This window comes from Notamacropus eugenii, chromosome 3 (genome assembly GCF_028372415.1).
Source record: "Notamacropus eugenii isolate mMacEug1 chromosome 3, mMacEug1.pri_v2, whole genome shotgun sequence".
NCBI lineage: Eukaryota > Metazoa > Chordata > Mammalia > Diprotodontia > Macropodidae > Notamacropus > Notamacropus eugenii.
The window spans coordinates 166417839-166433402 of record NC_092874.1 but is presented as its reverse complement, the minus strand read 5'-3'; the positions used below and the strand labels follow the sequence as shown (position 1 = coordinate 166433402).

The 15564-nt window shown below is 35.9% G+C and overlaps 1 protein-coding gene across 7 annotated transcripts in view; it reads right to left on the bottom strand.

Annotated features, from left to right (window-relative positions):
• The window catches only part of DMTF1 (cyclin D binding myb like transcription factor 1), a 58122-nt gene that overhangs the window by 39707 nt on the left and 2851 nt on the right, over positions 1-15564 (bottom strand). For 6 of the 7 annotated variants that reach the window (XM_072653233.1, XM_072653234.1, XM_072653235.1 and 3 more), the window contains exons 2-3: positions 4594-4716; positions 139-255 (exon numbers count right to left, since the gene is read on the bottom strand). In XM_072653233.1, coding sequence (XP_072509334.1) covers positions 139-247 — 109 coding nt within the window. In that variant the 5' untranslated portion in view covers positions 248-255; positions 4594-4716. The remainder of the gene's footprint in view (positions 1-138; positions 256-4593; positions 4717-15564) is intronic. The other variant, XM_072653239.1, reaches the window with a different exon arrangement.

Sequence of the window (15564 nt, the reverse complement as noted above, 5' to 3'; positions counted from 1 at the left end):
CCTATTGAATTAACTTTAAATTTCCGCCTGGATACCAAGTGTGACCAAGTACCAAGTACCAGTACCAAGGTAACATGGACCTCACAAATTTAGAGATTAATTATTTAGAGATACTAAGTATCAGTGAATTCTCCATACCATTCTGAGGGCAATGAAGAATAAGGTTCCCTTCTGTGTCCTGGGTCAAAGTCACAGAGTTCACAGTTTCTACTGTCACTGTGTCAGACTCCTCTTCAACTGTGCTCATACTCAAATCTGCACAAGAATAGGTACCAGATTAAAACTTTTTAGGGCAAGCTCTAGATCAGAGGTTCCCAAACTTATTTGGCCTACAGCACCCTTTAAAATAATTACTTCAGTGCCCCCCTGGAAATCTACTTTCTTTAACCCTTTAATGGTTTTGTTTTTGATTGCATATTTAAAAAAATAAAATATTAAAAAAATTCCATGCAACATAAATTTAACAATTTATTGTAAATTTGTGGGTTTTTTCTTGTATTGAAATTCTGATGACACAATACTGCATCATGTAACCATATAGTATATTGTAAACAAGCCATTACACTCACAACATTCCTGCCAATGCATGCTGGACTTCCCAACAATGTGAAATACACTTACCTGCCAACATTTGCTTGTTAAGACCTACTGACAGATCTGACCACTGATGGGTTATAACTTGCAGTTTGTGTTTATTTGGAAAATAATGTAATCACTATGACTTTAACTCTGTTACACAACAGATGAAACATGTACAAACAGTTTTTGACTTCTCTTCTTTATGCTTCCCTCGCCCCCTTATTTTTATTCAAAGCCCCCCAATTGCACCCAAAGCTACTACTGCCTGCCTGGATCATTCCAACCCCTCCCAGTAGGTGGTACTGACCACTTTGGGAAACTATACTCTAGATAAATACATGACAAAACAAAAATTTGTCTTATATTTGAGATTTTGTTAACTGTCTATGTCTGTTATGAAAAATTACAACTGTATGTCAGGTTTCAGAAAAGAAAGTTTTGTGCCTGGTAGGGATTTAGTCACCTGGGTATGAAATCAGGGACTGCTATCAGTACCTACCTGGCCAGGGCTAAACTTAGGAGACTTTCCTTCATAAAAGGGAAAGCCCCTTGCATTTTACAAGTACTTTGTAGTCATCTGTTATTTCATATATAACCCTTGCAGTTATGGCAGCATTTCTGCAGACTTTAGGAGTCAGAAGTTTTCTTTTCTTTAGGCTAAATAGCCTAGATTCCCCAAATAATCCTTGAATAGCAAGTTACTAGTTTTCTCATCAACCAGGCCATTCTTTTCTGGATATAGTCCAGTGTGTCAACATCCTTGTGAAACCCTTACCTGAAGACAAAAATCTCAAGGGGATTGATCTAGGGCAGAATACAGCAGGATTATATAGAACACCATGTTTCTATTAATTTATTCTAAGGTTAAATAACAGATAACAGTAGCTGGTATCAGTAATAAAGACCTGGCTTCAAATACTGCCTGGCTATGTACATACTGGTACATACTACGTACATACTAGCTATGTGAACATGGGCAAATCACTTGATTTGTTGGTGTTCTAGATCAGTGATGTCAAATTCAAAAAGAAATGGAGGCCACAAATTCATAGTAAGGATCCCTGAAGACTTATTTTTAAAAAGTCATATTATCCATTTTTAATTGTATTTTAATTTATTTTTAAAAACTATTTCCTAATTACATTTTATTCTGCTTAGGAACAGACTTGGGAGTGTTGAGGTGGAGCCTGTAGGCCTGCCATTCATGTGTCTAAACTTGTGTTCTAGGCAACTCTCTAAAACTGTAAATTCCAGAACAGTTGCCAATCTGTATTGTACAGGGAGTTTCCTCACTGGAAGTACCCAATACAGAAAAAATCACAGGTCTGGGCAAAAGAAAAAAAAAGACGTTTTAGGTGTTTTGTCACATTTGTTGACCTACTTGATCTTTTATTCTACTTTAATTCCTAAAGAAGCATACTTGCAAAATACCAATATTTAGTGTCAGGTAGAAGGCAGAGGTTGGGTTGGAATTTGTCCTAGAAAGCCTACTGGATAACCTTATCATGTAAATACTAAAACTTATAGCAATCAAATAAACATAAACCTCTTTTAGTCCTATCTAATATGATATATATATATATCATATTAGGTCTATTTCTACATAAATATAATCAGAACAATTTATTATGAAAGATGTTTCTCTCTGTCAAATATTATCAGATCAAGAAATGTTATTTAACACCTCCTATGTATAAGATAGTGCGGCCCAGTGGAGAAAGAACTAACTTTGGAGCCATGAAAGCCTTAAGTTCAAGTCTTGCCTCTGTTACATCCTAGCCATGTGACTGGGTAAATCACTTCACCTTTCAGTGGGACAGGCCACTCTTTAAGACTGCAAGTTGCAGAGAAGGATGCTACCTGTAGTGGTAGAAGAAGTTTCCCATACCAACAAAACCACAAGTTTAGTCTCCAGCTTTAGTCATAGGTGGAATGTACTTCCTAATTCTCAAGTTAACTATTTAGGATAATGCCTTTTTCCCAAGAGGCAAAATGCATTCCTTTAAATCTGCCATGGCAGAGATAAAACTAATGATTTTGTCTGGTAGAAAGGTACGAAGTCTTAATTGATTGCTAGTCATTGTTGCTTTTCTAAATTACCTATGGATAATCTATGCTATCTTTGGATCCTATTACTAAACCTGAGAGTTGGTATTAATTATACTATGAAACATTTGTTTATTTTTCTATGGAACTACCAAGGTTATTTTCATTGGTAAAACAGGAACAATACTGATTACTCCTACGACAAGGGATTATATTTGTGATTAACCTCAAGGTTCTTAGAAAAATTAAATGTATATATGATAAAGCCAGAATTAATCAAAACTAGCTAGAATATTTCATTAATTTGACCCCTCCCCCAACCTACTCTCCAAAAAGAAACCAATCATCAGAAGCTAAGGAGATATTGGAAATGAGTCTAAATTTAATTTTTTAGGCTATCTCTTAGAGTCATCAGTCAGTGTACATAACAAAGAATAACCACAGAAAGGAATGAAGAGTTTCAAACAGAAGAGAAAAAGCTGTTTGAAGTTTTGACTGGATTTTTGCGGGGAGGAGGAGAGAAGACAGGTTCATAAAAAATTAAGCTCACTTGGTTTTTAAACTAGGGATAGAAAGCAAAACTTAACTGATACTTTATTAATTCAAGGATCTGGGATTTCATCACAGAGAGTATTTCCCCCAAAACACAGATAATACTTCTATAGACCTCAACAGCCAGTCTTTTTCAGGTGGCTGAAAAATTTGACCATCTGATGATTAGCACTCTGGTAAATATGCCTTTCCAAACTTAGCTAGGTTAGCCCTTAAACCACAATCTGCTGTCTCATAAATGAAGACTTTCCCATCTTAAAAGGTCTTACTTAAGTCTAGAATTCACTAGCAACAACATTTGAGAATCCATAGCTACCTCTATATGATCAGATATCACAGTTGCATTTCAATAAATACAAGAAATATTTTAAAAATCTTTTTCATAGCCATTTATATCCAGCTAGACGGAAGTAGTAAGAACAACAACAATAAAAACCCAAGAAGAAGAAATGGAGCGGCAGTAGATATAGTGGAAAGAAACCTGAATGTGAAGTCAGCAGACCTGGATTCATATCCCAGCACTGCCATTTAGGAGATGAATGATCTCTGAGAGGTCATTTCATCTATCTCCATCTTCAGCTTCCTCATCATTAAAAGATGAAGATGATAGACTAAATAATGATATTTATATATTACATAATATATAAAAATCATCATATATACCTTCCAGTTCTTCTCCAATTACCCTCTGAGGGAGGAAGAGAGAAAGTGACCAAGAAGGAAAAAGAATGACAAAGAAAATGAAACCATTTCTAAGGATTAGCATATTACTTTTATGGAATTTGAACTTTCTTTTGCTATATTATCTGGTTAATCTGTCTTTAGATTAACCAATTCTTTAGATCTCAAACACTAAGAGACTGCTTTGAAAGAGTTACACCTAACAATTTACTGTGAGTTATTTATAGTCACCAGAGAGATATTTACTCTTTGGATCACAGGTTGCCCACCCTTTCCTCAGACCTCTACATCTGCAGCATTTTACATGAAGATTTGTGTTCCAAATGATTTTTAATCAACAAAGAAATATTCAGTTGTGTTTATTACGTTATACTAAGGTCAGAAAGTGCAACACATTTAAAAAGACCAAATAGGAGGTGCTGAAAGCAGAAAAGGTATGAAATATAATCTTCAAATATTCAGATAATTAGAGTCATCATAATAAATGTTCTAATGTCTTGGTTAATGTTTTGCTGTAAAAATTACAATTGTACAAAGGAATAGTTCCTTACTTAGCATGGGTACAATATACACTTGGTTCTTAATACATGCCTGTGGAATATTGAATGTGTTGAATATAGTAAATCTATAAATCCCATATTAAAAGTAGATGACATGATTGGTTCTAGCGTGACTAAAACTATAGAAGACATAGGAGTAGGGGAGGGTCTTGTCATATTCTTACACCAACCTTACCTAGTCAAAAGGTGAAGCAGTTATTGCCCTTGCCACGGATTCAAGGTACTTTCCCCTTGTCAGTAGTATTACCTTCATGTTAACCAGATTGAGTGTCCTCCATGTTTCTAATTCTGGATCATTCTAGAAGTAACAAGATCACACAGTCAGGCTCAATTATGTTCAGGTTTAGTAATTTATCAGATTCAATGAGAAAGACACACAGATCTGAGTATTAGTTAGCAGACGATATTCCAGCATGAACTATCTGACATCCTCTGGGTGCCTCTTCAATATGTTAATAGGAATGCTAAAGGTATCCAAATGGAATTTATTAAAACTAGCTATTCAAATTAATCTCTAATAGAGAAAGAACAGAAATTACAAGTTCTACAGATGTTAGATAGGAGGTTTCCTGTCCCAATTCGTCTATCATTAGGAAACTAAGCATTCCAATAGTGAAAGTATTCTTAGAAGGAAAAAAGTTTTTAAAAAATTAGAAGGCAACACATACTGTATTTGTCCTCATTTTTTTTATGCCCTCCTACTCCCTACCCCCACCTTTATTGGCAACACTCTTATGTTTATGTCTAACCATAATATTCAGTCAATCAACCTTATTTGTTAAGTGCCTACTATGTGCCAGGTACTCTGTTAAACACTAGAGATACTAATTTAGGCAAAAGACAGTTCCTGCCCTCAAGAAGCTCCAATTGAAGGGAGAAGATAATAAACAAATAAATATGTACAAAAGTGTACATATTCCACTGCCCATCTATGTTATTTGTAATTTTAATTTTTCTGAAATCATGGTGTTCCCCAAGATGGATAGGTAGGGACTGGACCTGTGGTTTAATCGGTGCATGGAATTCCTGGACGATGAAATGCCTACTAACTCTACCAGCAGAGGTAAGTACCTTCTGTGTAGTTTGTTATCTCTTTAATAATCAGCCATATAACATCACAGGAGACTCACTGAAAACACACCCACTTAAAAACTTCATGACTACTTTGTTGTAAGATGACAGAATAAACCAAAAAAAGTTTAGTTTCATGAAGGCAGAAATGCCATCTATGATTTTTCTCTTACAGCATAATGTCCTTCCATGTGGTAAATGCTTAAAATGAAAAATCATAGATATCAATAAATTAAAAATCATAATCCCCAATAATTTAGTTTAGAAATATAACAGGAGAAAAACACAAATGTGACATACTGAGTTGTCCAAATGAGAGACTTGATTTTATATGATAAAGTATATTTAAAACTACAGATAGAAGACCTGTTAGACAAGATACAACAATACATATACAGGCAAGTACAAAGGAATTTTAGGAAGAACAGACCATGAACTGGGAGTAGGAAAGGCTCTATAGAGGTTCCTAAGCATGGTCCTGAAGAAAGCTAGAGGCAGGGGTGAAAAGAAGGAGTGAGTTTCTAGAGAGAGGATTAGCCTATGTTGAAAGAAAAGAGACTGGAATGAAATGATAAGTTTAGCAAACAGGTAGCTGGTCAGGTTGGTTGGAACAGATTATAAGTAGATGGCATTAAGTGCCAGGCTGAGAAGATAATATTTGATCCTAGAAGCAACTGGAAACAATCGATTTTTTAATGAGGGGGGAGAAGATCAGACTGGTGACTTAATAAGGCTATTTTGGCAGCTGTATAGATAAGAGAAGGGAGAGACTAAAGGTGTGTCAATTAGGAGGTTATTGAAATAGGCTCTAAACTATCATAGAATAGTTTCCCTGTGAGGACAAAGAACCTGAGAGCAGTAAGAATGCAAGTTCAATCACTTTAACAGTCTTTTTCTGGGTTGATTGCTCATTTTTTGGAGTTCATAAAACACTTATTATCAACAACTTATTTTGGCATTTATTATGTATTGCTCCATAAAACTACTCAGTTCTCTCATACTTCCTCATCTGTTAAGAGGCCCTCTACTTCAAATCCTTTAAGCTGACTGTTCCCATCTCTTAGATTTCTCGAAATTTCTTATTAAAAACATTCTGTCCCTCTGTTCTCATATGGCAAGTAGTAAGTTAAGTCAATAAGGTACACCCCTTCAGAGAGCAGAGCCACAATGTTCAGAGAAATATAAAACAGTAAAGTTAAAATTTGAGCTGGAGGAAAAGTTGGGTAAGGGGGACAAAAATAAGCCCATCATTAACAGCACTAGGTAGAAGAATCACTAATCCATCATGGGGTTGAAAGGATACTACAAAAGGAAAGGGAAGGAAACAAGCATGTACCAGGTACCATGCTAGTACCTACTATGTACCAGGTACCATGCTAAGTGCTTTACAAATAAGATCTCATTTTATCCTCATAACAACCCTGCAAAGTAGATGCTGTTATCTCCATTTTACAGTTACAGAAATTGAGGTACATAGAAATTAAGTGACTTGGCCAAGGTCACTTGTCTGAGGTCAAATTTAAACTCGGGTCTTCCTTGACTTTTGGTCAAGTACTTTAGCCAACAATAAAAGGCAGAGCATTTGTGGGAAGAGTAGTAATAAGGACAAGACTTGTGATCTCATTTCAACTAGCTGTTTACAGCTAAACTTAGCATTTCAGCTCCAGTCTCTGTGCTTTAAACATAGGCTAGCCCTCTCACTAGTGATTTCATTAGGGAACTCTGGGTGAGGAAAGTAACTACAAAAGTAGGTCTCTATCTTCTCTCCAACTCTGGTCACAGAAACTCTGGCTGAGAGCAGAGGTGTCAAACTCCAAGTGCAACAAACCAGATAAAAGCATATCTGGAAAAGCTTAGTAAAATAAAAATACAACAGGATAATGCTAATTTATGATTTTTTAAGTCAACATGTGGTCCCAAGGTATCTTTTTCTAACTCAAACACCACTGGTTTATAGCACAGAGAAGATAACTAATTTGCCCCAGGTCACAGAACCAGTAATTTTAAAGTGGGACTTAAACCCTTGGTCTTCCTGGCTTTCAGGCTGCTCATATCTATTTTGGATTCAGACCCTGAAACTCATTAGTTATATGATTCAGAGTAAATTAAGTTACCCTCTATCTCAGTTTAGCCAATAAAACTGGGATAAACATAGCACCTATATGTGGTGCCTGTGGTGACTCTCTTTTCTTATTAAAAAATATGCAAAGAACTTTGCAAGCCTTAAAGCATTGTTAGCTATCTACGTGTGAGAAAAGTGAAAGGTCTGGGAAATCTAAAGGGCTAGCCCGTGGATCGAGGGCAAAAATGTTAATAAGGTATCATATTTTAACAGTTTATCTAACAAAAGGACTAGGCAGCTAGGTTCACATCCTACCTCAGACACTCGCTATGTGACCCTGTGCAAGTCATTTAATTATGTTTGCGTTATTTGTAAAATAAACTGGAGAAGGAAATGGTAAACATCCAAATGAGGTCTCTAAGAGTCAGACTTAACAACTAGCAATGGGAAAAATGGGTGGAGGGAACTCATCACAATCAACACTTTATTACTATATGTAGGGGTTTTGTATAACTTCAAACTGAAAACAAAGAAGTAAAAGAACTGGTCATTTTGGCAATGCAACGTTAACTGACTCGATTATACACATGAAGTCATTTGTAAGCATTTGTAAATATTAGTAAGACTTGGGGATGTTTGGGGGGAAATTGTGAACAATTACTGATTAAACTGAGTGTTTCAAACAAGTAGGAGTGGAACACTTCATAACAGATTAATTACTAAAATGTCAACATAAAATCAATCATATGTGTGTTTTTGCTGATTTTTTTCCATGGGACTTCATGTTTTTAGCCCATGAGATTACTTCTCTGTAAAATGAAGGGGTTAAATTTCTAGTTCCATCATTCTATAAGATTCTAGCACACTGGTATCACCCAATTTGATATTGAATATAAAATCAACCCAAAAGCAATTAAAAAAGTATTTGTGACTGACATATTTTGCTTCAGATTTAAGACATAATTTTATTATAGATATGTTTACAGTAACTAAATGTATATAGCAAGTGGGTACTCTGGGAAGCAAGATATACTAATACTCAATATTTCATAACTGTAAATGTTTATTATGAGTTTTTAAAATTGTAAGCACAGAGAAAAAGAGTGATGAAATTTTAAAGCCAAATACAGCATGCATGGAAGACATTTAAAAAGCTTTTAAAATTGTGAAATAATGACACTTTAATAGTTTACAATGAAGCATATAGGTCTGAACATAAAGCAGTCTTTTGGGGAGGGGATCCAAACTAGATTCAATAACTTAAATGCATAACATAGCTTTAGTCACATTTTATTGGTCTGCATTATTTACTTGAAGACTGAGCCAGTTTATAAGGTTCAAGTTATCATACATTGCCTATAAAAGCTAAAAAGTTCAATCTGCACTCATGTAATGATCTTCAAGTGTACATGACACTGCTGAATTGCATGTTCTTTGCCCCAGAATAAATTTATTCTTCCAGCTGGCTCACTTTATATACCAAAGACAGTGCTACTGTCCTACAAGACCATATTCTCACTAGGGGGAGCTAACACGCAAATTAATATTGCCTTGCATTGTTACTCAGAAGCAAAAGAGAATGGTAGACTCAATCAGTAGTCAACAAGCATTTATTATCTACTCTGTACCAGGTACTGTGTTGAGTGCTAGTGATATAAAGATCAAGCTGAAAATTCCTGCCCTCAAGGTACTTATCTCCTGGAGGAGCCAACACACAAAAACACATAGTGATTTTATTTTTGGGGAGGATCATTAGAATCTGGGAAGGGTGAATCAGAAAAGACCTCCTGAGGAAAAAAGCACCTGATCTGACCTTTGAAATAAAAGGGAAGTTCTAAGAGGTAGAAGCAGAGTTGCAGAGTGAGGAGGAATTGCACGGATGGTACAGGGAACACTGTGTGTAAGGAACAGAAAGGTGATCAGTGTGGGCAGAGGGATAGGGGAGAGGTGTCTGGGAAAAGTTTACAAAGGGGATGAAATCCATATGAAAGGGGATAAATCCATAATAAGGCAGAAGTAATGGATCTATTGAAGTTTACTGAACAGGAGAGTAACATTTGTAGCCCTGTGTCTCAGGAAAGTTATTTTTAGCAGTTGTGTGCAGGGTGAGACTTGAGGTCAAGAGGCTATTCTAATAGTCCAGGAAAGAGGGGAACAGTAAAAGAACTTCTGAGAATGAGTAGATTTTAAAAGTGGGTTGAGTCTGGAAAGGTGTCTTAAAGAAAGAGGGGTTTTGAAGGATATGGAGAACTTGAAGGGATAGGGAAAAGTATTCCAGGCAGATAGAACAGAAAAGCTCAGAATCTAGAATTCACTCAACATTTATTGAACTAGATAGAAAGTTGAGTACTTGTTAGAAATCTAAAGATGATTACAACATAATCACTGCCTTCAAGAAGCTTATGGATTTACAAAACATTGCATATTTAAAGGCAATGAGATGCCTGGCATAGCTGGAATAGTCTGCACTGGATAGCTGTGGGAGGTAAGGATAGGGAGGGTGGGGGGCAAGACTTTGAGAAGCTTGAATTCCACACTGAAGAATGAGGGCTATAAGTAATATGGAGCCAACTGAAGGTTTTGGAGTTGAACCATAGCAAGCAACCATCAAGTTCGGCCCCTACTTGATCAAGAATTTCCCCAACAATATTGCCAACCTTCTAGACTCTGCTTAGAGACTTAAAATAGGGAGGGAGTAAAGCCACTACCTCAGAGGCAGTTAATTTCACTTTTGAATAGCTTTAATGACTGAAGGGAAAGCTTCTTAGAGTCTATGTCAGTCTCTCTGCAAGTGAGAGGTGGGGAACCTGCAGCCTTGAGGCCACTTGTGGCTTTATAGATCCTTAAGTGTGGCCTTTTGACTAAATATGAGTTTGTTCTGTAAAATTTGGATTCAGTCAAAAGGCCATACTTAAGGATCTAGAAGGCCATATGTGGCCCCAAGGCCGCACGTTCCCCACCCATCTTATTCTATCTGACCAAATAAAACAAATCTAACTGCTATTGTATATGAAAACCCTTCTAATCATTTGAAGAGTGATACTATATATCTGTGAATTCTTCTCTTACTTGGAATAAATATCCTCAGGTATTTTATTAGATCTTCCCGTAGTGTATGGAGATCTTGGTCATCTCATGATCCTGGTCCCCACTCTCCTCCCCTTTTGAAAGCACTCTAGCTTGTGGCTATCTTGAACAAATCCCCTTAATAAAATTATTTGTTCTCTAAAACTTGGACTCAGTCAAAAGATCGCACCCAAGGACCTAGAAGGCCTAAAATGTAGCACCCAGAACTGCAGAAGTACAGACTGATGGCAGAGTGAGTGGAGGAGAGGGAGCAGGGTTGGAATAGTAGGCTTATAGGCAAAGTGAAATTCAGTAAAAGAATTTTTGTGTTACTTGATCTTGCCATTTGCTGTATCTTTCCATACAAGCAATCTTATTACAGTAGTGTAGGTTCACTGTTACTGTAAATAGTTACTGATCAATGAATGACAACTCTAGGCAAATTAACTAAACTTATAGTTTCTACTTTTTTTTCTGGACCCTCCTGGCTTCAGAGTGATTATCAATAGCAACTGTTGCTCTTTCCCTCCCAGCCTGATTTACTTATTTTTTTCTTTTGCTCATTAAAGGTGCCATTCCCTGATTATTTCTTAGAGAGGCTTATTCACTGAATGGCCTCACCTCACTCTGAGTACCTGAATAGGTCAAGGTCTCCCACTACATCCTGGGCCTTCTCCAGTCATCCTGATGAATATCTGGTCACTGTATCCAGATGGCTCAGGAGGGGAAAGTGAGGTTGGTGACCCTGCACAGCGCTCCCTCACTCAAAACAAAGTCAAGTGCAAATCATGTCATCATTTCTCTGATGTTATGGTCTTCTTCAAAAAGGAAGGACGAACACAGACTTTTACAACTATTCCACATAAAAAAGTTACTAGTCACATTGAGATGTCAATGTTGCTGACTCTTGGTACAATAATTTGCCATATAAATTAGCATAAGGTCCAATAAACCAAAGTATATTGCTTATAAAGACAAAGTTGGTCTGCCTTGGATGCTATCCAAGTATCTGATGAACCATTATCTAATATCAAAGCAAAAGTATAGAGCTGGAAGGGACTGTAGAGAGGCATCTTAAGACGGTCAATCCCCTCAGTGTACAGATGAGGAAACTGAGTGAGAGGGCTGATATCTCAACTAAGTTCTCTGACTACAAGACCTTTGTAATACCCTCCTATTTCACCTATAAAAATCTCTAAGAAAAAACACTAAGGATGGTTTTCAGAATATTCATTTTTAGACATTAAGTCCAAGCAGCCCATCAGCAATACAATCTAATCCTTTTACTTCAGGACTTTGCGTAATGTAATACTATGTTACTTAGGTGCTTACAAACAGGTGAAACAAGATGCCATCTATTATTTAAAAGTTAAGCTAGCCTTCAATCTAACCAAGATTTTGCTAGACTCATTATGCTGTTTTTGTAAGACTTGGCAATTCTAAGACTACTACCATAAATCTAGGGCTTAGAGATCTCAAGTTCCAGGTTATCATCCAAACTGCTAATTGAATGTAGGATGCAAAGCATCTTTAGTTCAATTTTACTGTAAATTGTAGCAATCAAGATGCATCTATTTTATAACCTATGTATATCTTCATTTTACTGTACATCAGTAAGACTTGAGTTCCAGTTTCAGTTTTGCCATACTAGCTGTGAAACCCTGGAGAAATCACTTACCCTCTCTGAATCTGTTTCATCTGTAAAATGAGAGGATTGGACATAGTGGCTCAAAATCTATGATCCTATATACTTTTCTGTGCAGTCTTCTTCAAGTTAAACTCCAATTTTCTCTATCTTTTTATACCGGGAGTTCTCTACACTGATGCAACCACAGGTACTGACTAAAAAGAAAACCTTTAAAAAATCATAGGGCAGCACCCAGGGAACTCTTCCAGTTTCAGCTGCCTTGTCTTCTTTGCAGACAGAAAGCAGTAGCTTGGACAGATGTGCTCGATTCCTGCCCTGAAGTCACTCCAGAGCCTTAAGTAACCATGCAGCAGACTGTCAAATTCTGATTCATCATCCTTTTCAGAAATGCTTTTCTTTCCCAACTCTGGCTGAACAATTTTGATCATGTTATTATATAAGGCAAAATAGTCAATATCCAAAAGATCAACTTTATAAGAAATCATCAATAATTAGATGTCAGAAACGATAAATAAGTTTTACTCCAAAAAGAAACCTTACATGAACATATTCCTAAGAAGGCTACTCCATCTGTGAATAAAACAAGACACGTTAAAATCCAAATTCTTTGTCAGATCTTTTGGAAGTCTCTCTGTAATTGTTCTAGAGAAGAAATTAACAGGCATTCCTGTAATAATTTCACTAACTGGAGGAACCAAATTTTCAAACTCTGTCAAACTGGTAATTCAATTGGCCAACAAATTTATTTTTAAAAATTTCTCCACTATTCTTGAAGTTTTAAATCCAGTACCAGCCTGATTCAAGTACCTCTAAATGGATATAATGGTAGATTTTATTTAAAATGTCATTCATTCAAACACTTGAGTGCCTATTTTTAAAACACTATTCCAGGCATCTAAAGAGCACCTTCAAAAAAAAAAAAATGTACCACTACAATCTTCTACTAAGGTCAGGAAACTGAATTTCTTTTATAAGTATACTTCTTAGGCAAAGAAAGTGTTTTATCACCCTCAAGCAGATACAAAGACTTGGAGATGGATAGAATGGGAACCATTAAAATTTCTTTCTACCACTTAATGTCCACTAAGATTAGATAAGGCTGTAAGTTTCACAAAGAGGTAGTGTATCTACCCACAATGACATCAAAAAAGAAATGTTATTCTAGGATGTTAAACAACGAATTTAGTAAAGGAGTAATTTTAGTTTGGTCAGATTTTGATGTTTCATTCAACTGTAGTACATCACCTTTCCAAAGTTGAAAAAAGAAAAAGCAACAATATAGTAGATATTCCCTTTTATTAACTGTTTAAAAATTAATTTATCTTACAAAAAAAAAAGAACCCAAACCAAACTAAAACAAAAAACCCCAAACCAACCCAAAACAAAACTTTTCAGTTCCCATTCTTCCAATCCAAAGCAATTAGGGGGTGATTAAGTATCTAATTTATCTTCAAGACCCTCTGGAATTTTCTCCATTAAAAGATTTTTCTAGAGGTCTACTGAATATATCTTTGGTTTAAAAAAAAGTGTAGAAATAGTTTAACACAATTTCCTGTCAAACTCCTTTTAGAGCACAAATTCACTGGATTACAAGAAGAGACCTAGGTCCTAGTCCCAGACATATCACTTAGCCAGATGACTGCGGGCAAATCACTTAATTTCACTAAAATTCAGTTTCTTATTTGCAAATTGGAGACAGTCCCTGCACTTGCCCAATTCACAAGATAGTTTTGAAGGTAGAGATCAAGTTCTCAAAAGTGCTTGGGAAAACAAAGTGCTATACAAATGTAAGGTAGTAGAGTCTATTCTCTCCATAAGATACTATTAGCTGACAGTTATAAAAGACTTTTTTAACTTTACAGTTATCTGATCCTCACAATAATGCTTTGAGATGTTGAGTACTTTCATTGGTGTCCTACTCTCCACAATCTCAGTTTATCATTTCCTTCTCCAGCTCATTTTATAGATGAGGGACTGAGGCAAACAGGGTTAAATGACTTGCCCATGGTCACACAGCTAAGAAGTATCTGAGGTGGAATTTGGACTCAGGTCCTCCTGATTCTGGGGGTGGCACTCTACCCATTCTGCAACCTACCTAATCTCTTCAGATACTATCTTCATTTTATAGATGAGAAAACTGAGGATCAGAGAAGTGACTTGATAATGGTCACAAAGATGAGAAAGAAACTGAGGTATTCCTGTGACCAGTTCCTCACTCTATATACCATGCCCACCTATTTTCTTAGAAGGATTGTACGTCAAAGATAAAACTTCCACCCTAAAAGACCCTGCAGCAGGTGGGCTGGACACTGCCGTATCTTTGCCAAGAAAACAGCAAATGGGATCACAGAGAATCAGACATGACTTAAAAAATGACTGGCCAACAAAAAAGCACCCAGAAAAATCATGTTTAATCATAGAGTTATGATTACATTTCCAATTACAATTCCTAAAGGCAGGATTCCATCTCCTTTTCAATTGTATAGTACTTAACACATTTTCAGTGGTTATTGAATAGAATCATTTCTCACAAATGTTTATATTAGGAATCTAGACCATCTTAACCATGTAAATAGTCACAAACAAAAGTACAATCCTCAGAATTTTCAGACCTGTATTCTAAAACAGTAAACATTTCTGTTTTTATATATTTCTGGCTCACTGTAGCTAGATTAAAACCCCCAAAAGATGAAATACAATGTTATATACCCAATGTAATATTTTTGGAGACTAAGATTTTTTTCTCTGGAACATAGAAAAAAACCTAATTTTTACCTATGTTTTTCAACCAAATCTTGTTAAAACTTTTAGTACTGAAAGGCCAGAAGTCTACAAATTTTAAACTTATAATGGAGTGCTTTTGTGACCTGCCATATCGAAATAGTCTTACAGTTTTAATGACCATTAGAATTTTGAACTGTCAAAAGTCTGAAAATCACCTGAGGAATATTTTGGAGTATGATTCTGATTTCCCACTTTTTTGCCAAAAAGCAGTACTCAGCCATTTTAAGAACTAGGTTGTTTGTATTGTTTGAAAAATACAACCTTAAATTATTTATGTGAAAATTCAGAATTAGTACATAGAAAAGGAACCTTCTAATTTTAGATGTTTTTTAAATTTAAAAATGTACTGACTTCATCACCTTTTGGATAAACCCAGAAACCTTGAATTGCTATAACTTAATAGGAGAGACAGAACTGAAAAAAAAAAATTTTTTTTTTTAATGTGAGGTCCAAGCCCCATCATGGGAAGTGGTGTTAGGAAGGGATGGGCTCGAATCCTACCTTTGATACTTATA